Source organism: Orcinus orca, chromosome 20 (assembly GCF_937001465.1).
Source record: "Orcinus orca chromosome 20, mOrcOrc1.1, whole genome shotgun sequence".
Taxonomy (NCBI): Eukaryota; Metazoa; Chordata; class Mammalia; order Artiodactyla; family Delphinidae; genus Orcinus; species Orcinus orca.
Window position 1 is genome coordinate 56,091,405 of NC_064578.1, and position 27,998 is coordinate 56,119,402.

Consider the following 27,998-nt stretch of genomic DNA (forward strand, 5'->3'; position numbering starts at 1 on the left):
CTTGGCCAGGAGTGTGGTTCCAATGAGTTTACATTCCGTGGTTCTTCCTATTTAGGGCCTTAGGTCTTTTTTGAATCTGGAAAATACCCCAATTTGAAGTCAGCTTTCCCACTTCGAATTACTGTGTATTCCTCATGCCCACGTGTTTCCATGGGAAGGTGATGCCTTTTATTGGAACAATTATTGGAGTGCTGTATTGGAACCCAGTCACACCCATCTTTATGTTGTCTGTGGTAACTGATGACAGGACTGCATCAGGACCAGTACAAGATGAGCCTACAACATTTTTGGAGGGCTGTTTTAGCTTTATGGATCTTACACTGCTCAAATCTGGGGCCAAATGAGCATTAAAATGGCAACCATCACTCTTTGTCTTTATAAATTGGACTCCTTAAGTGTCTTATAAGTGGAATCATAGTGTATTTTTCTTTTTAGATGGGCTCCATTTCACTTAGCATAATATGTTCAAGGTTCACCCATTTTGTAGCAGGTGTCAACATTTCCTTCCTTGTCCAAATGTCATCAACAGTCATAATAGTCCAGATCTACCTCAGAATGAGAGTAAAACGATATTTCATCTATATGGTTAAAAATGATTAAAGGAAGTATTTTAGGTTATAAGCTTTAACATTTTTGAAACAGTCCCTATTCGAAGAATTGCAAAATAGGGCGGAAGGAGCAGGAGGCTTTAATAGAATAAAGAATAAAAAACAAGGAAGTAAAAAATGGGAAATATTTGATTGGCTGGGGCCACATACAAAAGGTGGTTTGGGCGAAAAGAAGCAAGGAAATTATGACAGCATCCAGAGGTGGCTTGGCTGTTAGAGATTGGCTGACTGGATACGTTCTGTGTATGATCCAGCGGAGCACTTACAGGGAGACAAGAATTACATTAGATTCAGTTTGCTGACCTGGTACCGCTAAGTAGGAGCAGCTCCATCTAAGACCTAGAAAGTGATTTCACACTATTAACAGAAATAAAATGACTCTCAGGATAAAGTGTTTTCCTTTGTTTGTGGTCTTCAATCTTCAATAAAATGTCACGTATTCCAGAAATAAATCAAACTTTGACTGGATTAAAGGAGGGGAGGTGGAATGTGAATAAGGAGGAAATGGGAACCGTCTCCAATAAAAGCCCCTGCAGGGGAATCTCACTCCAGAGCTGCGCGATCAGTGGAAGCAGGTGGAGGCCCCAGGAGAGCCTAGTGGACTTGAGGTGAGTCCACTCTGATGGAATTTCTTCTTCACGTCTCAGATTTCTCCAAAAGGCGTACTTGAGAGACAAGGTCTGCAGAATGGAGACGTTTATGAATTCAGCAAGTGTTGTCTGAGGCCATCTCTGCGCCAGGCAGTGTGTGTGCACTTAGGGGCAATGGACTGAATACTCTGTCCTGAGAGAAGTAAACTGACTTTGATTTTTATACAAAAGCTGGAGAAATGACAGGGTTTCCTTTTCTTTATCGTCACGGCTTCACATGTTGCATAAGACGGTGAATGTCTCCCGTTGACTAAATCAACTTCTCAGGTTCTGCAAGGCCTCCTGCCATAGCCAGATGGGTCCAGCTGTGGGTAGAAGGGTTTGGAGCATGACCGGCAACGTCCAACAGAAATGGAATACGGCCCGTAGAGTTCAAGGTGCACTTGAAATGCACGTGTGTTTCTCAGTTGTTGAGTGAAACTGAATACGTGCACACTTTTTTTTTTTTACTGTTGAAACATGTCTTAGTTCCATAATATGTAGAAAAATGCATCTGTAGAATCACAAATGAACTTTATTTAGTTTATAATTATTATAATTTATTTAGTTTATAATCTCCATCATGCACTAAGTTAAGCTTACAGGAAATTAAAAGAAAACATTTGGAGATTGATCTGAAAGAACATAATAATTGGAACAGAAATAAACAAGTCCATAACACTCATTCTGGAAATGTAACTTTCCCTAATACAATTTGTGTTAATGATTCATGAATTGTTCCATAACTTTCTGCTACATGTTTGCACCATATGTGTAGCAAAGAGGAACATTCCCATCCACAGCTATGTGTACACAAGAATTTCCTATCCATGTTTCCATAGTCAGAGTTTCACTTGCTTTGCCCTGGATTCCACAGAGGACCGTCAGTGCCTAGACTCATCAAAGGACAGATTCTCAGGAAGCTTTGATCATCCTCAGTTGGATATGCAGGAGAAAAAAATGGACGCAGTGGCTGCCCAGCAGAAACTTTAGTGAATGTAAAAATATGGGATCCGTCACCAACGTGATAAAAGGAAACAATTCCAATATTCATATCCAGGAAAATCCCCACTCGATGTAACCTGGGGCCCACCTTGAGAACAGTGGAAGGCACAGTGTGGGCAGAGAAGACGTCTCCATTTCTCAAACTCACAGTCCAGAAGCCAAGATCTGGAGCCAGTTGAGTCTTCCCTCGTCGACGCACAGATTCTTTGCAAACGCCCACGTCCCATTCTTGGCTGGACCCCAAGTCCACCTCCCAGTAATGGCGGCCAGAGGTGAACAGAGGGAATCCCAGGACACAAGTTGTACGGCTGAATCTCTCAGGTCGGGACCTCTTCTTCTGCTTGAAAAACCCACAACGGACAGTTTTCAGGTCCTCAGAAATGATGAGGTACTTGTTGGCTGTGTCAACATCCAAGGTCACATCCACTGTGGAAAGAAAAATAAGCAATTACGTACACTAGACACTACAATGCACGGCTTCTGAAAAGTCCCAAATGTTTCACTCACTTTCACTTCTTTAACTCTACACTTCTTTCCTAAGCAGAAGGTTCCTGGGGAAGATTCCCTGACCTGGATTAGATCCAATTCCATGTATAGAATGAATGATTAAAATGGAACTAGTCTTTCTGATTCATACTGGTGTTTTCTTTACACTAACTGGATTATTTGATTAAAATATTATTTCTTCTCTTCAGTACATGATATACATGAAAAAAAGAGTCCATGGGTGTTGATTTTTCTCAGAAATTTCCAGTTGCCATAGATGTCAAAATACAGACACCAGACATACATGGGAATGATGGTGATTTTATATATTGCAGAATAATTTTGAAAGGTAATTATTTTCTTTTTTCTTCTTTTTGCATCTACTTTCTTTGCTTAGAGTTGTCAAATAGGCAATTGCATTCCAGTTCTTTTTCATTCTCTGGAGCCATAGAAAAATACAAAGAAAACCTGCTAGGAGTCTTTGGATGAGATGGGTTAACTCTGGAAGTCAAGACAGAGGAAGGGATTCCCATAGACATGGCTAAGGATGTGCTGGGATCTTGTAGCAACTTAGACCCAGAACTGGATGCGGCAGTGCTCACGGGCCAGGTAAACTGGAGAAGTACTATGTGTTTTGGCAACATCTCCAACTAACCCTGTGATGAGGACGGGTGCATAGACCTGCCTGTCCTAACGTGACCATGTGCATAGAGCCCCAGGAGCCCCAGAAATAAACCCTCTGGACCAAAGGCCAATGACTTCACTTGGCTCCCTTATAACATGGTTCTTTGGGAGGTGCTCAGACTTCCCGACCATTGGAGAGAAATTGTGAAGGCCTGTCAAGTTTCTGTGACAGGTTTCACCATCATAAATACAGGTTTGCAGGGAGCAAAACGGAAACTCACTCAAGAAGTAAAACAAGTGGTTACTTTCCCGATGACACTGCTGGCTGGATTGTGTATCATCGCACAATCATCACACCCCGTTCACACCCAAGGACCCATTGTAGGAGGCAGGGAATGGGCGACAGGATGAGACTGTGGCACTCTCCAATGAGCCTGGGAGGTCTGTCCTAGCATCCCGAATTAGACACGTAGCTAAGCTGTGATAATTCCCCTTTGCTCAGAATTCTGAGCCTGAATTGGGCATCTTAGGTCCAGGGCAGGGAGTGAAGCACAGGCTGCAGTGCTCAGGTCCAGACTCGGCAACAGGATTGAAACCTACAGTCACGACCGCATGCAATTTTAACATCCTTTTCCCTGGGGGGCTTGTTCTCTAAGTATTCCTTGTCCACACTCCCTGTGCATAGAATCACCTGGGGTTTTTTTTTTTTTTTTTTTTTTTGTGCGGTACGCGGGCCTCTCACAGTTGTGGCCTCTCCCGTTGCGGAGCAACAGGCTCCAGACGCGCAGGCTCAGCGGCCATGGCTCACGGGCCCAGCCACTCCGCGGCATGTGGGATCTTCCCGGACCGGGGCACGAACCCGTGTCCCCTGCATCGGCAGGCGGACTCTCAACCACTGCGCCACCAGGGAAGCCCCACCTGGGGCTTTTAAACAGCGCATATCTCTGGGCCTCGCTACCTGAAGAGTTCAGATTCACTAGATGCAGGGGCCTGTTACTCAAAGCGTGGGCCATGAACCTGCTCTAGCAGCACCACCGGAGCTCAAGTCAGAAATCCAGATTCTCGGGTCAGCCCAGTGTTCAAGAAGAGGAAGCTACATTTAAACTGGATGGTCAGGGAACTCATACATCCTCAAATCTGAAAAACCATGTTGTGTTGCAGTGCCGCCCAAAGAAACGCAATGAGAGCCCCGTGTGGATTTTAAATTTTCTCACATGTTTAAAAATAACAATCAGGTATAACTGATTTTAATAATACATTCCGTATCCTCCAATATATCCAAATCTGATTTCTACTTGTGGCAGTCGCCACGTTTCAAGTGATCAGGAGCTGCCAGTGGCCACTGGAAATATTCCTATGTGTCTAATATTGGAGAGCACAGGACTAGGGCATGGCCTGAATATTATCTTTTCTTAAAAATCTACAGGTAGAACACTCTTGCACTGCTGGTGGGAATGTGAATTGGTACAGCCACTATGGAGAACAGTATGGAGATTCCTTAAAAAACTACAAACAGAACTACCGTAGGACCCAGCAATCCCACTACTGGGCATATACCCTGAGAAAACCATAATTCAAAAAGAGTCATGTACCAAAATGGTCACTGCAGCTCTATTTACAATAGCCAGGACATGGAAGCAACCTAAGTGTCCATCAGCAGATGAATGGATAAAGAAGATGTGGCACATATATACAATGGAATATTACTCGCCATAAAAAGAAACGAAATTGAGTTATTTGTAGTGAGGTGGGTGGACCTAGAGTCTGTCATACAGAGTGAAGTAAGTCAGAAAGAAAAAGACAAATACCGTATGCTAACACATATATATGGAATCTAAGAAAAAAAAATGTCATGAAGAACCTAGGGGTAAGACAGGAATAAAGACACAGACCTACTAGAGAATGGACTTGAGCACATGGGGAGGGGGAAGGGTAAGCTGGGACGAAGTGAGAGAGTGGCATGGACATATATACACTACCAAACGTAAAATAGATAGCTAGTGGGAAGCAGCCGCATAGCACAGGGAGATCAGCTCGGTGCTTTGTGACCGCCTAGAGGGGTGGGATAGGGAGGGTGGGAGGGAGGGAGACGCAAGAGAGAAGAGATATGGGAACATATGTATATGTATAACTGATTCACTTTGTTATAAAGCAGAAACTAACACACCATTGTAAAGCAATTATACTCCAATAAAGATGTAAAAAAAAATCTACAGATAGGGGGAAGCGGGGCAGGGATAAATTGGGAGATTGGGATTGACACATACACACTACTATATATAAAACAGACAACTAATAAGGACCTACTGTATAGCACAGGGAACTCTACTCAATACTCTGTAACGACCTACATGAGAAAAGAATCTAAAAAAGAGTGGATATGTGTAAATGTATAACTGATTCACTTTGCTGTACACCTGAAACTAACACAACATTGTAAATCAACTATACTCCAATACAAATTTTTATAAAGTCAACAGATAGTTCTTATCTATACTTACAGGTGAGAACAACGGTTTCTTGGAAAGAATAGAAATTTCAGGTGCCAGAATTCAGCTAGTGCCCTTATTTAGTGGAGAGCTTTTGAACAGGTGCTTTTTCCAGGGCCCTTTATGGGTTGACAGTTTGTATAGATGTCTTACCTTGGAACTTCCGCATCCTTGGGTTCATCTGGAGAACAGCTCTCAGCTGGGGCTCTAACTCCTTAACCTTTGAAACCAGAGCTCCGAGCTTGAGAGCGCGCCTGAGGTCATTCTTCTGTGAGACCACAGAGCAGTTGGGGCACAATAAACCACCCCCATCAACCTCCTTCTGCAGTGAATCGAGGCACCGGAAGCAGCAGACATATCCACATTTCAGGTACATGGGGTTTTCAAGATAATTCAGGCAAACCATACATTTACTTGCTTCCTTAAAGTGTTCAGCCATGGGTCCTCTATGGGAAAAATGCACATGAGATTGGAATTTCCATGAGTTGAATCGATACTATTCCCTGGGTCACTTTTATCTTTACATGCATAGTGATTTGAAATCATTATTACTATGTAATGAAGACATAAGACATAAATATAAATGACTCATAGCCCCAAAGTTCTGATTTTTGAAATGCTGTTTGGAATGAAGGACATGATTCATCCTTGGGGTATAATTTAGGTGGTGAGAGCGTTTATACTACACCTGAGCTGTCAGATATGGTGTCCACCAGCCATGTATGGCTACTGAGGTGGGCCTCATCCATATTGAAAGGTGTTATAAGTGTCAGATGCACACTCAGTTTGGAAGACATGATTAGAAAAAGACAACATAAACGATCTCCTTGAGAACTTTCAAAAGTTGATTGTAAGGAAGATAAAAATCACATGATCATCTCAATAGATGCAGAAAAAGCATTTCACAAAATTCAACATCCGTTCCTGATAAAAACCCTCATCAACAGGCTATAGAGGGAACATAACTCACATAATAAAGCTCATTTACAACCAATCTACAACCAACATAATACTCAGTGGTGAAAAGCTGAAAGCCTTTCCTCTAAATTCAGGAACAAGACAAGGATGCCCGCTCTTACCACTCTATTTATCATAGTATTGGTACTCATAGCCATAGCAACTAGACAGGAAAAAGAAATAAAAGGCATTCAAATTGGCAGGAATGTAGTTAAACTGTCACAATTTGCAGATGACATGATACTCTGTATAAAGAAACAAAGTCTCTACATCAAAACTAATATGAATTCAGCAAGGTTGTAGGATACAAGATTAATATACAGGAATCTGTTGTGTGTTTATACACTAATAATGAACTATCAGGAAGAGGAAGTAAAAAAACAATCTCATTTAAAATCCATCAAAAAAATACCTGGGGGAAAATAGTATTAATGAACTTATATACAAAATAGAAATAGACCCACAGACATAGAAAACAAACTTATGGTTATCAAAGGGGAAAGGGGGGGAGGGATAAAATAGGAATTTGGGATTAACATATACGCACTACTATATATAAAAGAGATAACCAACAAGGACCTACTGCATAGCACAGGGAACTATACTCAATATTCTGTAATAACCTATAAGGGAAAAGAATCTGAAAAAAATAGATATATATGTATGTATAACTGCATCACTTTGCCGCACACCTGAAACTAACACAACACTGTAAATCAACTATACTTCAATTTAAAAAAAAAAGAAAGAAAAAAAGAATTATTAACAGCAAAACAAAACACCTGGGAATAATCTTAACCAAGGAGGTGACAGACCTATACTCTGAAAACTATAAAACACTGATGAAGGAAATTGAAGGTGATTCAAAGGAATGGCAAGATATCCAAAGCTCTTGGACTGCAAGAATTAATATTATTAAAATGGCCATATTACTAAATGCAACCTACAGATTTAATGAAATCTTTATAAAATACCCTTGATACTTTTCACAGAACTAGAACATATAATTCTAAAATTTTATGGAACCATAAAAGACCTGAAATTGCAAAAGCAATCTTGAGAAAAAAGATAAAGCTGCGGACATAACCCTCCCAGACTTCAGACTATACTACAAAGCTACAGTAATAAAAACACCATGGTACTGGCACAAAAACAGATACAGAGATCAATGGAGCAAAATAGCCCAGAAAAAGACCTACACACCCCTGGCCAGTTAATCTACTACAAAGGAGGAAGGAATATACAATAGAGAAAAGACAGTCTCTTCAACAAGTGGTGCTGGGAAAACTAGACAGCTGCATGTAAAACAATGAGATTAGAACATTCCCTCACACCATACACAAAAATAAATTCAAAATGCTTTAAAGACTTGAATATAAGACCTGAAACCATAAAACTCCTAGAATTGAACACAGGCAGAACATTCTTTGACATAAATTGTAGCAACATTTTCTTGGATCAGTTTCCCAAGGCAAAAGAAATAAAAGCAAAAATAAAGAAATGGGACCTAATTAAACTTAAAAGCTTTTGTACAGCAAAGGAAACCATCAACAAAATGAAAAGACAACATAAGGAATGGGAGAAACTGTTTGTAACTGATGCAACTGACAAGGGGTTAATATCTAAAATATACAAGTTATATAACTCAATATCAAAAACCAAAAAAACCCAATCAAAAATGGGCAGATGATCTGAATAGATACTTTCCAAAGAAGACATACAGATGGCCATCCAGAACATGAAAAGATGCTTAACAGTGCTAATCAGAGAAATGAAAATCAAAACTGCAACAAGATATCACCTTAACACCAGTCAGAATGGCCATAACCAAAAAGTCTACAAATAACAAATGTTGGAGGGGATGTGGAGAAAAGACAATACTTGTACACTGTTAGTGGGAATGTAAATTGGTGCAGCCACTGTGGAGAACAGTATGGAGGTTCCTTAAAAAACTAAAAATAGAGCTACCGTATGATGCAGCGACCCCCCCCCCCCGGGCATATATCCAGAAAAAATGAAAACTCTAATTTGAAAAGATACATGCACACCAATGTTAATAGCAGCATTATTTAAAATAGCCAAGACATGGGTGCAACCTAAGTGCCCATCAACAGATGACTGGATTAAGAAGATGTGAATATATCTAATATAATGGAATCCACTCAACCATAAAAAAGAGTAAAATACTTCCATTTGCATTAATGTCAATGGACCTAGAGATTATTATGCATAGTGAAATACGTCAGACAGAGAAAGACATATACTGTATAGCACTTATATGTGGAATGTAAAAAATAATACAAATGAATGTTTATGCAAAATAGAAACAGGCTTGCAGATATAGAAAACAATTGTGTGGTAACCAAAGGGGAGAGGGCAGGGTGGAGGGCAGTGCTATGCGATTAACAGATAGAAATTACTATACGTAAAACTTATAAAACAACAAGGATATATTGTATACAGGGATATACACCCATTATCTTGTAATAACCTATAATGGAGGATAATCTGCAAAAATACTGAATCACTATGCTGTACCTCAAAGTAACACAATATTGAAAATCAACTATTCTTCAATAAAAAATAATTGTAATGAGGATGTTAGTGTCAATGCAAGTAAATAAAGATTAGTTTGTCTTTTAAAATAAGAAAGCTGATGTTGCAATGATTACATTTTGCCTTTTAAAATTGATTAGTTTGTTTCTCCTTTGTTTATGTGGATACTAGGAAATGAATTTATAATCACATCTGTGGGTCACCTTGTATTTCTCCTGGACAGCGCTGGTCTAGACCCACACACCCTCCAACTCCCCACCTGTCCAACCTGCATGTGGCAAAAACTCACAGCAGAACTTGAGAGGTGGAATAAGTCTGTGGCTGAAACTTCATTCATCTCTCACAGAGTCTGCCAAGCCCTGATTAGACTCAGGATAATGAAGATGTTATTATTTGTCCAACCCGAGTATTGAACATCTAAGTTCTGCCTATTCTCCCATCAGAGGTCCTTGTGCCTCCAGGTGCACATGCTGTGCTTGGGTTGAGTTGGCCTCAGATAACACTTGCTGAATTAATAAATCACTCCATTCCTGATACCTTGCTTTCTTTTTTTTTTTTTTTGTGGTACGCGGGCCTCTCACTGCTGTGGCCCCTCCCGTTGCGGAGCACAGGCTCCGGACGCGCAGGCCCAGCAGCCACGGCTCACGGGCCACGGGCCCAGCCGCTCAGCGGCATGCGGGATCCTCCCGGGCCGGGGCACGAACCCGCGTCCCCTGCATCGGCAGGCGGACTCCCAACCACTGCTCCACCAGGGAAGCCCACCTTGCTTTTTTATATTTGCCTTTTGTAGAAAATTGAGAAGTAAAAACAAAATCCCATAAGACAGGCTCACCTCTGCTCAACGAGGTCCAGCTGCTTCCCCTGACTGCTCAGTTCTGGAGTGAGATCCACCGAAAGGGGCTTTTTCTTAGAGGCGGCCCCTCCCATCTCACTCCCGTCCTGCCTCTCTTCATTACTCCAATCAGGTTGTGATTTAATTCTGGCATTAGTGAGATTTTTTTTCCCCTCCAGTCTTAAAGAGATTAACACACACACGAGATAATTGTATCTTGAAAGTGTTATTTTTAAACTAATATGAACCAAATTTTGCCATATTATCATTCTAGTTTAGATCTCGAGTATTCTGTCTGTTGATGATAAGAATTGGAATTAGGGTTGAAGTTAATAGAACATTGCCATCATGATTAATCCTAAAACAAATGGACTAGTTTTAATTTTTTTTTTTAATTTTTATTGGAGTATAGCTGCTTTACAATGGTGCGTTAGCTTCTGCTGTACTGCAAAGTGAATCAGCTTTACGTATACATATATCCCCTCCTTGATCTTTGGAGTAAAATCTCCCATTTTGATTAAGAGAATTAATTAAACTACTTAGGAATCGTCCCTAAAATCGAACTCCCTAGACCACAGTCATTTCTTCGAAAGAGTGTTTTCTGCATTAGTGTGAAGATGCTTGCTTAGAAGGTTGGTAAACAAGCCTCAAAACTGTTCCCTGACAATTAGAATAGAACCTTCATGGCTGACTATGTTAGTTACAAAAAAAAGGGATAGTTGCAAGTTACTATATAATATTACTATTTTTGTTACTTCACAATATATATGAACTGAGATACATTTCTTTTTAAAAATATTCAGGGGACTTCACCGGCGGTCCAGTGGTTAGGACTCTGTGCTTCCACTTCAGGGGGAACAGGTTCGATCCCTGGTCGGGGAACTAAGATCCTGCATGCTGCGTGGCTCGGCCAAAAAAAAAAAAAAAAATTCAGGGCTTCGCTGGTGGCGCAGTGGTTAAGAATCCGCCTGCCGATGCAGGGGACACGGGTTCGAGCCCTGGTCCGGGAAGATCCCACATGCCGCAGAGCAACAAAGCCTGTGCACCACAACTACTGAGCCCGCGTGCCACAACTACTGAAGCCCGCGCCCCTAGAGCCTGTGCTCCGCAATAAGAGAAGCCACTGCAATGAGAAGCCTGCGCACCGCAATGAAGAGTAGCCCCCGCTCGCCGCAACCAGAGAAAGCCTGTGCACAGCAACGAAGACCCAAAGCAGCCAAAAAACTAAATTAAATAAATAAATTTATTTTAAAAAATTCAAAAACTGTTCCCTGAGATTTTGTGTGACTCATTAGTGATGACGGTTTAAGCAGTAGAATGTAAAATTGGGAGACTGTGGGATGGGTATCAGGGTGGAAGGGTTTAGATTAGATTGAGGTGATTACGTTACCATGGCTTTCATTTCATTTCCACACTAGTCATTTGATGGCATTTTCCGGATCCTCTCATTATTTCACGTCCAAAGCAGCGGCACTCTCCCTAACCAGGGCTGTCCCATCCCCTCCGGGCTCTCACTTGCTGTTCCATCACCGTTCTCCCTTCCCCGTGCCCAAGCCTGAAGGTTCATTTTTGCAGACAGGAGGATGAACCTCTGTGTCTGTTCTTGATTTGCTTACAAGGTACCTAGCAATCTCCATTTTTTCTTAGATTCATAAATATAAAGCAAAAGTCCTTGTAATTCTAATTGATGGCTATGTGGTTGATTTGGGAAATGGTGATTGGGCAGTACAGAGGGGAAAAATAAGTTCAATATTTCAAAAATAATTCTGTCACATACTTTGTATTGCTCCCTGTCTTCTGTCAAAATGTTTCCTAATTAATTAGTTACTATGATGAAGCAGGATCTGTGTTCACGTGAGTCATTAATTTAATCCTAGTTGGGAAGTTTAGGAAGATTTGTGTGTGAAAGTTTTAATGTCTGCAGAAAGAGCAGTAATAAACCAACTAAAATGAAAAAGGGCTATTTGGGCCATGTGGTCTGTCCATTTGTGAAAGGACTTACTTTTTCTCCACCATGGATATGACCTTGGAGGTGGCATGGCCAATGCTCACCTCATCATTTCTGATGACCCGAGGAGCTTGTGATGTGAACATATCAAGCAGATTCAGAAAAAGCATGATGAGAGGTTCAGCTTTGAATGATGTGCCCTTGGCTTCCCTTCATTTACCTTTGGCCCCATCACAGGGAGTTGGATACGGAACCAGCCATGATTGGCTCTCAGTGGCAACGTGGACCCAGGACTTGAATGGGGGTAGTCCTCAAAGGAAAGGTGAAACTTGAATATGAAAGGTTTTCTGGATGCCACCACCTCCAGCTACTCTTGACTATCAGGTCAGGGGACGGTCTGCTTGTCCTAAAGTGACCTTGAAGCCAATAGGAGCCTCAGAAGGGAACCCTCTGATACAAGAACCAATGAATTCACCAAACCTCCCTCATGACTCAGCTCAGTGGAAGATGCTGGGTTGTGTCTGACAATCTAAGAAGGGTTGCCAATTACAAAAACATCTAGATCACATTTCACAAGCCCAAGTTGGCATGGAGGAAATTCTAATATCACAGGAGATATTGTGGATTGGATTATGTGCCATAACATGCATTGTAGTCATCCCAGCAGGGCCACCACTGACTCTATTACCTATTAGAAGAGGCACAGAGAAGAGAGAGTGCATCCAGGGAGCCTGGCCTGGGAATCTGGTGGGCTCTGGTCTGGAATCTTGATTTTAGTGCATTACACATGCAGCCATGCTCACGTAATGCACATTAACTGTGGACCTTTCTTAAAGGCCCATCACAAACTTAATATAGAGTTAACATGTGCTTTGAATTAGGAATTATTTCCTGTTGTAAAGGTCAGCCAGTGAGGGAAGCTTATGCTGCAGCGCTCAGGTCCGGAGTCTGTAACTGGACCTAAGCTCACAGCAATAGCCACCAATGCCCTTTGACCACCCTGTGCCTGGGGGCCTGGGCACTGGAGTAAATAATTCATGTAGTGGCTGCCCACACTCACTGTGGATTACAACCACCTGGATGCGATTGTGGAAGAGAACCAACAAAATTTAAGGAAGATAGTTGCTCCACGCTCTTCCTCACACCTGCTGGGATTTTATAACTGTATTCCACACAATGCGGTGGAAGCAGCAGGGTGCGTACCTCATCATAGATGAGCACAGAAATCAGGGCTGGTTCGTAGACCTTTTAAGAGAAGTCGTGAGACCTAGAGATTGTCATACAGAGTGAAGGAAGTCAGAGGGAGAAAGACAAATACTGTATAACATTGCTTACACGTGGAATCTAGAAAAATGGTACAAATGAACTTGTTTGCAAAGCAGAAACAGAGACACAGTTGTAGAAAACAAACTTATGGTTACCAAGGGGGGAAGGGGAGTTGGGATGAATTGGGAGGTGGGCACTGACATATATACACTACTATGTATAAAATAGATAACTAATGAGAACCTACTGTATAGCACAGGGAACTCTACTCAGTACTCTGTGGTGACCTAAATGGGAAGGGAATCTAAAAAAGATGGGATATATGTATATGTATATATAACTGACTTGCTTTGCTGTACAGCAGAAACTAACACAACACTGTAAAGCAACTATACTCCAATAAAAATTAATTTTAAAAATTGAATTTAAAAAAAAGAGAGAGAGAGGCTTCCCTGGTGGTGCAGTGGTTGAGAGTCCGCCTGCCGATGCAGGGATACAGGTTCGTGCCCCGGTCCGGGAAGATCCCACATGCTGCAGAGCGGCTGGGCCCGTGAGCCATGGCCACTGAGCCTGCGTGTCCGGAGCCTGTGCTCCGCAACGGGAGAGGCCACAACAGTGAGAGGCCCGCGTACTGCAAAAAAAAAAAAAGGAGGATGAGAAAGTCCTGCTAAGAGAGCTCATCATGTGCCTAGAGCAATGGACAAAGGGGCTGGAACAAGGCCCTGGATAGAGGGACACAGGGAAATTTGGGGAGGATGCAAGTCCTTTGCTTCCAGCGTAGAATCACTGAAACCCTCCTCTGATGGTGTCTTGGTCTTGGCCATCAGTACCACCTGGAGTTCCTTTCAGTATTGTCCTTAGCGCTCAGGCTGCTATAACAAAATATCACCCACTGGGAGGCTTATACACAACAGAAACTTATCGCTCACAGTTCTGGAGGTTGCAAGTCCAAGTTCAAGGCTGCAGCATGGTCCACTTTTGGTGAGAGCATTCTTCCTGTTTCGTGGCCAGCACCTAGTCCCTGCTGTTGGCAGAGGTCATGGAGAGTATGCGACCACTGGTTGACACAAGATCTTGACCTGGGCAATCAGAGGCTCCTCACGCAGTCCCCCGTCCTTGGAATATACATTCTACCCACATTTCCCATTGCTGGAGCTGTTTCCAAGGGCACAGCCTTGAGAGAGTAAGGTGTTGAAACCATCTTCACTGAATAGAAGACTGAACCCTCACCTCCTTTACCATCATCTTTAGGAGTTATGATTTCAATATATGAACGCCAGAGGGACACAGACCTTTAGGTCATAGCATGGAGTAAGGAACATTCCACTGTATTTCCAAGTATAAAATGCAAAAGTGTGTACCACAGAGAGTATTGTTTTAATTCCTAACTCCAATTTTAAAAAGTCATGCATTTTTAACTTTGTCAAGAGTAACAGGATTTCGCAGACCTGAAAAATTAACTGTGTTTCAACTTACTACACATTATTTTTTCTTCCCCCTGTTGACTAAGGTGAAGGAAGGACAGAGGGGCATTTTCCATAAAGAGATAAAAATAGTAGGAACACTTTCATATACAAACACAGCAAACACACAGAAGAATGACACAGAAGATCTGGACAGAAATTACAACTGAAATCTACTGAAGTAGATTATCAGAAAGTAAAAATGTATGTCATTATAGGGCAGTGTATTTCTCCGTGTGTATTTCTGTTTCTGTGTGTACGGTATATGTCTATCACTGGATCTTAACTCATGTTTCAGGACTTTTAAGTCCCAACCCAAACTCTGCACATCCATGTGTCCTTTTATATTCACACTAAAACTAATCTGTTAGGTCTGAGAAAATCAGTGGACCCTTTTATACATGGTTGAGGGTCTCAGTGGCTTTGAATGGCTTGGCACAAGTTCCAAAGTGACCCCATCCCTCTTTCCCTCATCATTAGAGGCTCCAGGGCACAAGGACTTTCAGGGAACTGCATGACTCTGGTACCACTCTGAAACATACACAATATATTTTCAACTTCTACCTGCCCAGCCAGGGCATGAATGGGGCACCCCAGGACAAGGCAGGGTGAGCACCTGTCCTGCCCAATTGTGCTAACAGCACAGCCCTGAGTTCCTCTCCTGTTGGAGAGCCCTTCTGTCCTGCTTTCTGCCCTGAGATTGAACACAAGGAAGCAGTCGCCTGCCTGGACTTGGCTCCAGCGCTCTGTGCAGGGAACTGTCAATCAGGATGGGCCATAGTTAGAGGGACAGGGTGCCTGGATCCGATCTCCCCACAGAGATGCCGTTATCATGTCATCTGTAGTAGAGGTGACACTGTCTGCGTGGGGAGTCTGGGGCACCTCCAGTGAGGAGAAAACCGTATCCTCAGTGCTCATCACCGTCACCCACGTCTGGGGATCAGTGACAACTCCTGGCAATTACTGAGAAGATCTACATGAGCAGCTGAGCAGAGGGCAAGGAAAATTTTCCACATTCCCTGTGGGAGAATCCAAGTTTAGAATGAAAGTCATAAATGCGGAGGAGAGGACACTCAAAATGCACCAGGGGCTCCCTTCGCTATGTTTCCCGTTGGGCATTTTCCTCCATGATCTCACTCTTCCAAACTGTTGCAAAGTTTGTTCACAGTGGTCATCAGCATATGATCTGGAGGCTGATCTTTTCCATGGGTTTAAGTTTCACAACTCTTGCTATTTATTGTCTCAGATCAGTTTAAAATGAAAAATATCCTATTTAAAAAGTGTTTCCAAAAATAAACTTAAAATGGATTAAAGACCTAAACGGAAGGCCAGACAGTATAAAACTCTTAGAGGAAAACATGGGCAGAACACTCTATGACATACATCACAGCAAGGTCCTTTTTGACCCACCTCCTAGAGAAATGGAAATAAAACCAAAAATAAACAAATGGGACCTAATGAAACTTCAAAGCTTTTGCACAGCAAAGGAAACTATAAACAAGACGAAAAGACAACCCTCAGAATGGGAGAAAATATTTGCAAATGAAGCAACCGACAAAGGATTAATCTCCAAAATTTACAAGCAGCTCATACAGCTCAATAACAAAAAAACAAACAACCCAATCCAAAAATGGGCAGAAGACCTAAATAGACCTTTCTCCAAAGAAGATATACAGATTGCCAACAAACACAGGAAAGGATGCTCAACATCACTAATCATCAGAGGAATGTAAATCAAAACTACAATGAGATATCACCTCACACCGGTCAGAATGGCCATCATCAAAAAAATCTACAAACAATAAATGCTGGAGAGGGTGTGGAGAAAAGGGAACACTCTTGCACTGTTGGTGGGAATGTAAACTGATACAGCCACTATGGAGAACAGTATGGAGGTTCCTTAAAAAACTAAAAATAGAACTACCATATGATCCAGCAAACCCACTACTGGGCATATACCCTGAGAAAACCATAATTCAAAAAGAGTCATGTACCACAATGGTCACTGCAGCACTATTTACAATAGCCAGGACATGGAAGCAACCTAAGTGTCCATCAACAGATGAATGGATAAAGAAGGTGTGGCACATATACACGATAGAATACTACTCAGCCATAAAAAGAAATGAAATTGAGTTATTTGTAGCAAGGTGGATGGATCTAGAGTCTGTCATACAGAGTGAAGTAAGTCAGAAAGAGAAAAACAAATACTATATGCTAACACATATATATGGAATGTAAAAAAAAAATGGTTCTGAAGAACTTAGGGGCAGGACAGGAATAAAGACGCAGACCTAGAGAATGGACTTGAGGACACGGGGAGGGGGAAGGGGAAGTTGGGACGAAGTGAGAGAGTGGCATGGACATAATATACACTACCAAACGTAAAATAGATAGCTAGTGGGAAGCAGCCACATAGCACAGGGAGATCAGCTCGATGCTCTGTGACCACCTAGAGGGGTGGAATAGGGAGGGTGGGACGGACACACAAGAGGGAGGGGATATGGGGATATATGTATACGTATAGCTGATTCACTTTGTTATAAAGTAGAAAGTAACACACCATTGTAAAGCAATTATACTCCAATAAAGATGTTAAAAAATTAAAATTAAATAAATAAAAATAAGAACAGTGTTTCCCTCCTCAGAATCTGCAGGTTTTCCTCATGTCCATGTCACGGCGCTAAGAGACTGTAATTTGCTCTAAGTCAGCCATGAAGTCCTCTTCTTCAGTATCTCACTGGACTACCAGCCTGTCCCTGTGTTTTTGGCAATTAGTGTTGGAAAGAAGCATCTCTGGACATATAGACATGAATTCGGAAAAAGCATTGATTAGTAAATATAGAGAGATAACACTGGAATTTTTGAATTTGAGCATTAGAATTATTAATTGACAGTTGGAAATTTCAAATGAATATTGGATCTTGGAAACCAGTTTCATCAGCTGGGAAATAGGCCTGATGTCATTTGAAAGACCATGGGGCAGAAAGGGACACAATAAACTATTCCCATTGGCTCCTTCTGCAGTGAATTGATGCACTGGGGGCAGCAGACGGGTCCACATTTCAAGTACCTGGGTTTTTCAAGATAAGCCAAACACATAGGATAGCTACTGCTTCTTTAAAGTATAAGACATAGCCCCTGACTGGGAAAAATGTGAGTGACAATGGTTTTATTGTGTTGAATGATTATTTGTCAGGGGGCTCTGTCCCCTCATGTTTAAACATAGGGATACGGTGGACCTACTGTGCGCCATCCCTAGCATTAAGTAATGAAGATACAAATGGAATTACTCACATCCCTGGTTCTGATGTTTGAAATGCTGGTTAGTTGAAAGACATGATTCATCAAGTCTTTTAGCTGAGCTGGTGAAAGGGTCCAGATCTTGACTGTCCAGTGTGGAAGCCTCCAGTCCCATGTGGCTACTGATCTCCTGCAATGGGCTCATCTGAACTGAGAGGTGCTGTGAGTGTAACATACACACTGGATTTCAAAGATGTATTAAGATGGAGAGAATATAAACTATCTTAAGATCTTTTCAGAACTGATTATGGCTTGAAATGACAATATTTAAGCTATTAAAATCATTTAGAGTTTCTTTTTACTTTCCTTAATGTGCAGCAAGAGACATGTAATTTAATGGGTCATGTTCTATCTCTCCAGGACATTGCTGGTCTACACTCAGAAATACATCAACCACCCCAGCTGGACCCACCTGTGGCAGAAACTTTGCAGAACCTGAGAGTTTGAATAAGTCAAAGGGGGGTATTCACCATCTCATGCAGACTGTCAAGCCATGATGACTAAAGAAAATGAAGACACTGTCATTTCTCTAGCCTGTGTATAAAAAAATCAAAGCCAGTCCATAGCTCCCAGGGCATAGTATACTAAGTGCACACACTTAGCTTGGCATTGAGTTGACCTCAGACAACACTTGCTGAATTAATAAAGGACTACGTTCTACAGACCTTCCTGTCTCAAATCTGCCTTTTGTAGCATTCTGAGATAGAAAAAAGAAATTCCGTAAACTGGACCCACCTCAAGTCCACTGGGCTCTCCTGTGGCCTCCATGAGCTACTGACGGCTCAGCTCTGGAGTGAGATTCCCCTGCAGGGGCGTTTACTGGAGATGGTCTCTCCTCCCTCCTTATTCACATTCCCACCTCTCCTCCTTAATTACATCAGATATTGATTTAATTTTTGAATGAGTGAAATTTTATTGAGGACATAGGGAGTTTACCACAAACAAAAGAGAACAATTTATCCTTCCTTTTATTTTTATTAGTATTGTTCATTTTCTAGGTCTAAGGTGAAGCGTCTCCTACCTAGAGTGCCACCTTGGCAAACTGAAATTTAAGTAACATTCACGTCCCTGTAAATACTCCAACTGACTATAACCGCAGTGTATCCGTCAACCAATTCCCCAGTGCCAAGCCAGCTCTGGACACTAATTTCCTGTTTCTTTTCACCCCAAACAAAGCTTAACTGTGTGGCCCCAGCCAGTCAGATATTTTCCTTTTTTTACTTCCTTGTTTTTTTACTCTTTCTTCTATAAAACCTCCCTCTCCTTCTGCCCTATTTTGCAGTTCTCTGACCGTTTCACTAAGTGTTAAAGTTTACCATCTAAAGTGCTTCCTTTAATTATTTTTAACAATATGGATGAAATATTGTGTATTATCATTCTATATTAGATATGGAATATTATGAATGTTGGTGAAGATTATAATTTTGGACAGAAAAAGATTTTTAACCTGAAATTTTTGCAATCAATATTAATCTTCATGAAACAGATGGAGCTAATTTCCAATACTTTCTGCTCACTTATGTAGAATCTCTTTATGTTGAGATCACGAAATTAATTAAACCTGCTCAGAAATATTTCCTAATATCATACTCAGTGGTTCACAATCACTTCTGGCTTTTTCTTTACGGCTGGCAAGACTTGTAACAGAGAATAACAACCCTGAATCCATAATGGATCTCTTCCTTTAGCTCTAACCCTCCTGCTCTGTGCCTGTGCTTAGTCCTGCGGGCTCTGCATCTTTGTAACAGAATGTTGCCTAGAGCCTGAAATATACATAAATGCCCTTTCTCACAGCTCTGCTTCCCAGGCTTGACCTTTAAAGGTATAACACTTCTCATTCATACAGAGATAAAAAGTTGCAGAACAGGGAGTAACATTTATCTTGCTGGAGGTTTACAGGAACGTATGACCTGACCTACATGGACAGCTGCAGAGCAAAGGATGGTAACATCCCCTCCCGGGTCTTAGCTGGCACCAGGAAGTTTGCACCAAGCAGCCACACCCCATCCCCTTTTATTATAAAAGAAGTCTGAATGCCTTTTTTTTTTTTAAGTTTCCAGTTCTTTTTAAAAAATATTTTATTTATTTATTTACTTGGCTGTGCCGGTCTTAATTGTGGCATGCAGGATCTTCGTTGCAGCATGTGGGATTTTTTTTTTTTTTTTTTAGTTATGGCAATCTGTAGATTGCCTTGGGTAGTATGGTCATGTGACAATACTGATTCTTCCAATCCAAGAACACGGTTTATCTTTCCACCTGTTTGTGTCATCTTCAGTTTCTTTCATGGTGTCTTAAAGTTTTCAGAATACAGGTCTTTTACCTTCTTAGGTAGGTTTCCCCTAGCTATTTTATTCTTTTTGATGGGATTCTTCCCTGAAGTTTCAATATGACTTCCACTCTTTTTGTTTCCTTAACTTGGTCCTGTTACTTATCTTAGCTTTTACTGAATGCGCGGAAGAAATAAATGTTGAAGAATCCACCTGATGGTGTGGTGGAGTAAATGATAGGAGTGCAGGACCACATAGCCCAGAGATGAACATGTTGGCTCTAATAAAAAGCCTAAACAACTGGGTCATTTGTTAAGACCACCATAATGAGAATAATTTTCCCCACAGTCCTGGTCCTGTGCTTATCTTGGTTAATAGTAATTATTTCAATTCTATAGATGTTGGAATTTTGCTACGGTAACAGTTGATGCTCTCAGGCCCTCAGCCTCCTTCTTTTCCTGCCTTCCACTCTGCTAGTCTCATCGCATTTTCTTCTTCCAAGTGGAACAGTTTAGGAGGTACTTTTCATTAGTTGCAGATATTCATTATCCCTTTTATTTCTATGTCCCTCAGATATGGTGATCTCTCTGTAAGCTTTCCTCTAAGGACTCATGGGTGCTTAAATTTTTAAGAACTCTCAAGATACAATACTGTGAGAATCTGGCGTCAACAAAGAGGAACTTCAGTGTTTCTGTTTCCAGTAAAATTGTGTGTGGAACGAAGAGAGACCCTGCCTGTCCCAGCCCCATGAAAATGCTGCAGAACTATGGCCTGTCCTTAGATGCATCAAAGGGGCACACTCTGTAGAGATGGGAAAGTGCAGGACACAGGAGTGAATGATGTCACAGCAGAAACTGTCACGGCCTTTGGATGGCCTGACGTCAGGACTGAAATGAAATGCCACCAAAAATAATTTTGGGGCTGAAGTAGAGTGGATCCTTTGGACTCAGTGACAAGAAAATGCTGCAGGATTTTTTTTTTAAATAAGAATTTTTTTTTTTTTTTTTTTTGCGGTATGCGGGCCTCTCACTGCTGTGGCTTCTCCCGTTGTGGAGCACAGGCTCTGGACGCGCAGGCTCAGCGGCCATGGCTCATGGGCCCAGCCGCTCCGTGGCATGTGGGATCTTCCCGGACTGGGGCACGAACCCATGTCCTCTGCATCAGCAGGCGGACTCTCAACCACTGCGCCACCAGGGAAGCCCAAGAATTTTTTAAAATTAATTTTATTGGAGTATAGTTGCTTTACATTGTTGTGTTAGTTTCTGCTGTACTGCAAAGTGAATCAGTAGTACATGTACATATATCCCCTCTTTTCTAGATTTCTTTCCCATTTAGGTCACCACAGAGCACTGGATAGTTGCCAGACAACGATGCTGTACTTCCATCCGTCATTTTCCATTTACTATTTCCTCTTAGATCTCTCTATTTTTGAATCCTTACTCTGCCACTCTAGCTGTCAGTCTTGAGGAAATGACAAGAATGAAACCGAGGGTTGGCCCGGAATTTTGCTCCACTGAGAACAATCTTCAGAATTTAGGGTGGCACCTCCTTCTCAGTATTTCTGTTTCTCCACTTCATTCCTTTCTGGTCATTTCCTTCCCCCTCTCAGGCCACAGTGGGGTTAGCATAGCTGCAGAAGCACATTTAGTGGGATGGGAGCCCCCACGAGTGCAGGCCCATGAGGGAGGAAGCCGGCAAAGCAGCAGTACTGTTGTGTGTTTCAGTCACCACCAATCCAGGGATGAAAGTGGTACCTAGGGAGGGTATCCTTGTGAAAGAACAAATAAGCATTACATGAAGGTACTGAGGGGATGTAGAATGGATGGAGATGAGACAGGCAGTGTGGTTATGAGACTGGGATCCTTAACCATGTGAGGAAAAGACTGAGCCAATAATATATATACATTGAGGCGGGTGCTGTCCAGGTTTTCCACTGTTGCAGGAATATTTGTAAGCATAGAAGAGGGAAAGGCTAGAACGAATCCTAGGGGTTGGTTTTGATTTAGAACATTTGTGAATAACTCATAGATCATTATAGAAGTATACATGTGTATATGTGTATGTGTATTTTCACGTGTGTTTGCCCATGTGTATGCAACCTAAATATTAAAACATCTTTTTGCTGAAAGGCCTCAGAATCAATGGTATATTGGTAGCAATCTGCAAAGATAATAGCAGATCTTGGTTTCTAAAAACTGATTTCCATTTGAAGGAATCAGTATTCTTTAGAGGAAACAAAACAACAGCATAAAGATTTACAAGATATGCGGAATTATACTATTGTAAGATTCTTACATATTTTGTGAAATGGTCAAAAGAAGTTCTAACTAGAATCTAATAATTTGGGAACCACAGCCAATGGAAAATAGTTATACCCTAATGGTATCAAAGTTTAATGGTGTATTAAAAATACCAGGGCTCCCCTGGTGGTGCAGTGGTTAAGAATCCGCCTGCCAATGCAGAGGACACAGGTTTGAGCCCTGGTCCGGGAAGATCCCACATGCCTACGAACAACTAAGGCCGTGCGCCGCCACAACTACTGAGCTTGTGCTCTAGAGCCCGCATGCCACAACTACTGAAGCCTGCGTGCCTAGAGCCTGTGCTCTGCAACTAGAGAAGCCACTGCAATGAGAAGCCTGCACACCACAACGAAGAGTAGCCCCCACTCGCCACAACTAGAGAAAGCAGTGCACAGCAACGAAGACCCAACACAGGCAAAAGTAAAAACAAATAAATAAATTTATTTTTAAAAATACCAAACTGTCCTAAAAGGAGGCAGAAGAAAAAAAAAAAACAAAGAGGAAAAAACAGGACAATGGAAATCTAAGACAAACATTTTTGTTTTTCGATGATGGAAAGTGAACATTTAAGTGACAAATATAAAGACGGCAGTTTCATACACACACTACTATATATGATAGATAACCAGCAAGGTCCTACTGTATAGCACAGGGAACTCTATTCTGTGATAACCTATATGAGAAAAGAATCTGAAGAAGAATGAATAGATGCATATGTAAAACGGAATCACTTTGCTGTACACCTGAAACTAACACAAGATTGTAAATCAGCTATACTCCAATATAATTCAAAAAATATCAAGAGGGGAGTTTCTCCTCCTGCTTTCATATTACTTCATGCTTCCAATCAACCAAAATCACCATCAACGTCAACCGCGTACAGAAAATCCAGGTTCAAAGGTGAAGCAACCCATCGAAGAACATTGATTTTCTGTGTTAGCTTATTGGAAAATAAAAGTGAAATAAAGATACAAAATCATATAAAAAGCACATTCTCCATTTTACAGTTTTTTCATCTGTAAAATAAAATCTACACACACCCTGGAGTAATATTTATCTGGACCAGTTTTGGTGTATGTGCCAATGTATTTCAGGTTTTAGCCACATAGAGATAAAATTTGCAGAAACTCTTCAAATATTCCTGAATAAAGGAGATTTCTTTCAGACACTGCAATGATCAAGAGGGAAACGGTTTTTTTCAGTAATTGGCTGTATCTTTTTCCAGGTGATAATTTGATGGCTTAACTTTCAGATATCCCAGTGTAGCACCGTTATTAGATTGACTAAGTTCATTGGATTTTATGTAAAAATTTGGTACTGAGGACAAACATCAAAATATTCCAACGTTCAGGGCTTCCCTGGTGGCACAGTGGTTGAGAGTCCGCCTGCCGATGCAAGGGACATGGGTTCGTGCCCCGGTCCGGGAAGATCCCACATGCCGCGGAGCGGCTGGGCCCATAAGCCATGGCCGCTGAGCCTGCGCGTCCAGAGCCTGTGCTCCGCAACAGGAGAAGCCACAGCAGTGAGAGGCCCAAGTACCACAAAAAACAAACAAACAAAAAAACAAAACAAAACAAAAAGAAATATAGAGATACTAGAATTCTTTAAATTTGACATTGAATCAATTTTTATTTAGAAATTTCAATTGATAATTTAATATTTGAAACAAACTCCATCAGTTGGCAAATGGGCCTGATGCAACTTTTCTCTTAAGACTATAGAGAAGAAAGGGCACATAAATCTTCCCTTCATGTTCCTTTTGCAGCAAATGGATGCACTGAGGGCACCAGACAAGTCCACATTTCAGGTACATGGGTTTTTCAAGATAAGGCAGGCAGCTAGGACAGCTACTGCTTATTTAAATTGTGCAACCACGGCCCCCGCTTGGGAAAAATGTGCATGATAATGAGTTTAATGTGTTGAATGATTATTAACCATGTAGATCTGTCCCCACACATTTAAACACAGAGAGAGACTGTGCACCTACTCTGTGCCATCCCTAGCACTAGGTAACAAAGGTCCAAACAGAAATACTCATGTCCTTGGTTCTGATATTGGAAATGCTGGTTCTATGAAGGACATGATTCATCATCAGACTTCTAGCTGAGCTGGTGAAAGGGTGTAGGTGCGGGCTGTCCACTGTGGAAGCCTCCAGTCCCTGGTGGCTATTGAGCTCCTGAAATGGGCTCATCTGAACTGAGAGATGTTGTGGGTGTAACATACATACTGGATTTCAAAAATGTAGTAAGACAGAGAGGATGTAATCTATCTTGTCAAGAGCTATTCAGAGTCGATTACAGCTTGAAATGACAATATTTAGGATATTAAAATAAGCTAGAGGTTTTTTTCCCCTTCATTTTCTTTACTGTGACTGCAGGAAGATTTATAATTATATCTGGGGGTCATGTTCTATTTCTGTTGGACATTGCAGGTCTAGACTCAGAAATTCTTCATCCCAGCTGGACTTGTAACAGGGAAGAAAAACTGACTACATATTGGATCTGTTTCTTTTACTTTAACCTTTGCTTCTCATTTGCTTTTGTTCACTGAAAGGATACTATCTATACATAATAGCCTGCCTCGGGGAACCCTGCCCTCTGCCTAAACAAAGTGCCTTTGTTCAAGGAAACATCCGGACCCTGTTCCACCTATGGATGGTTGCAAGAAAGAAGAAATTAAAAAAAAAAAAAGAAAAAAAAAGAAAGAAGAAATTAACACATCCTCTCCCGGAGGCTGGCCATTCCAGGAGATATTTGCAAACCTTATGGTCTTTTTACTTTACTTCCTCATCTCCTCCCCCTCTCTGTACTATGAAAGAAACTGGCACCCAAACCCCTGTAAGATGGTTATTTTGAGACACTGGTCCGCCATCTTCTCGGTCTGCCAGCTTTCCAAATAAAGTCGTATTCCCCGCCTCAACACCTCGTCTCGTATTTATTGGCCTGTCCTGCGGTTAGCAGAGCGAGCTTGGACTCGGTAACAGACCCACCTGTGGTAAAAGCTTGGCAGAACCTGAGAGGTTCAACAAGTCCATGGGGGAGAACTCACCATTCATGCAGCCTGTGAAGCTGTAATGAATACAGAAAATGAAAACACTGTCATTGCTCCAGCCGCGTCCTATAGATCCAAGTCAGCCTACTGCTCTCAGGGCAGATACTCAGTGCAGGGTCCCTAAGTGCACGCACTATGCCTGGCATTGAGTCGGCCTCAGACTACACTTGCTGAATTAACAAATTACTTCATCATGGGACCTTGCTCTCTCAAAAAGTAAACTCACTTAGAAAACAAAGGACTCGTTTTCTCTGACAATGAAGTTGCAGACTGGAATAACCTCCGAAGCACACTCATCACACCCCATTCACACCCGAGGCATCCACCACTGATTACACGGCCCATCAGAGGAGTTCCCAGGAAGAGAGGCATACGGAGCAAGCACTGGTCACCCTCCAGTGAGCTTGGGAGGTCTGGCCTGACGTCCAGACTTCAGCACATTAGACATGTAGCTGAGCTCTGAGGGTTAGGGTCTGCATCAGGCATTAGTTCCCTGAGTTCAGGTCAGGGAGGGAGGTACGTGCGGTAGCCCTCAGGCTCAGAGTCTCCACAGGACTTAAATCTACACACACTGGCCTTCGTTCATGGCAGCACTATTTACAATACCCAGGACATTGAAGCAACCTAAATGTCCATAAACAGATGAATGGGTAAGAGATGTGGTACATGTATACAATGGAATATGACTCAGCCATAAAAAAAGAACAAAGTAATGCCATTTGCAGCAACATGGATGGACCTAGAGAGTATAATATTAAGTGAAGTAAGTCAGACAGAGAAAGACAAATATCGTATGATATCATTTATATGCTTATCCCTTATATATCTAAAAAAATGGTACAAATGAACTTATTTACAAAACAGAAATAGACTCACAGATGTAGCAATCAAACTTACGGTTACCAAAGGGGAAAGGTAGGGGGAGAGATAAATTGGGAGATTGGGATTGACATATACACACTACTATATATAAAACAGATAATTAATAAGGAGCTACTGTATAACACAGGGAACTCTACTCAATACTCTGTAATGACCTATATGGGAAAAGAATCTAAGAAAGAGTGGATTTATGTATATGTATAACTGATTCACTTTGCTGTACAGCAGAAACTAACACAACATTGTACATCAACCATACTCCAATAAAAATTAATTAAATAAAATCTACACACAACCACATGCACCTTTACCACCCTTTACCTGGGGGGCTCGAGCTCTGGGAAATATTCCTTGTCCACATTCACAGAAATAGAGTCACCTGGGGGGCTCTTGAATACTGCAGATTTCTGGGATTTTTCTGACTTGGACATTGGAAACCTTTCCTTTATTGACATTATCACTGGATTCCATATCTTCACATTTACCCACATTCTGAGTTCTAAGCCACTGTGCCTGTCTTTGTTTCTTCAAATCAACTCATGGTAATGAACTCTCCCTAAATGTGTCTTCTCTGAGAACTGAGGTACTCCAATTTCTCTAAAATCTCCTGGAGACCAAAAATAACTTTTGTCCTCCAAAAATGAATATAGGGGACTTCCCTGGTGGTGCAGTGGTTAAGACGTCACCTTCCAATGCAGGGGGTGTGGGTTCAATCCCTGGTTGGGGACCTAAGATCTCACATGCCTCTTGGCCAAAAAAACAAAACATAAAACAGAAGCAGTATTGTAACGCATTCAATAAAGACTTTAAAAATGGTCCACCTTAAAAATCTTAAACAAACAAAAAAACCCAGAAAAGCACATAGGAGTCAATTATGGGTCCTTGGGGCTAGTGAGATTTGTTTTGTGTTCACACATTTTAAAACGTTCGAATGGAAAAATATGGATCCTCTTAAAATGTCAATAGATAACCAACAAGGACCTACTGTATAGCACAGGGAACTCCGATCAATATTCTAAATGGGAAAATAATTTGAAAAAGAATAGATACATGTATATGTATAACTGAATCACACTGCTGCACACCTGAAACTAACACACATTGTAAATCAACTATAGTCCAATATAAAATAGAAATTAAGAAAAGAAAAATATGGATCCGCTTAGAGACCATAAATCAGAATTTTAATAATCCAAAACTAATTTTTAATGTGTTAATTGATGAGCATTAAATATTGGAATTGACCTCTTCTTTTAGATGTTGGTTAACTTTCATAACCTAGATCTTGTTCCTAAACTTGCAAGTGACCTCCAATATTTTTGTTTAATTTTC

At 41.4% G+C, this 27,998-nt stretch overlaps 1 protein-coding gene across 1 annotated transcript; it reads right to left on the bottom strand.

The window, feature by feature from the left end:
* Nucleotides 1–1,692: 1,692 nt before the first annotated feature.
* RFPL4A (ret finger protein like 4A) lies at nucleotides 1,693–8,543 on the bottom strand. The gene is made up of 2 exons (XM_004283270.3): nucleotides 5,995–8,543; nucleotides 1,693–2,668 (listed from the first exon to the last, which is right to left on the bottom strand). Exons 1-2 carry the CDS (start codon nucleotides 6,278–6,280, stop codon nucleotides 2,088–2,090), a joined length of 867 nt encoding a protein of 288 aa, XP_004283318.2. The 5' UTR covers nucleotides 6,281–8,543; the 3' UTR covers nucleotides 1,693–2,087.
* Nucleotides 8,544–27,998: the final 19,455 nt, after the last annotated feature.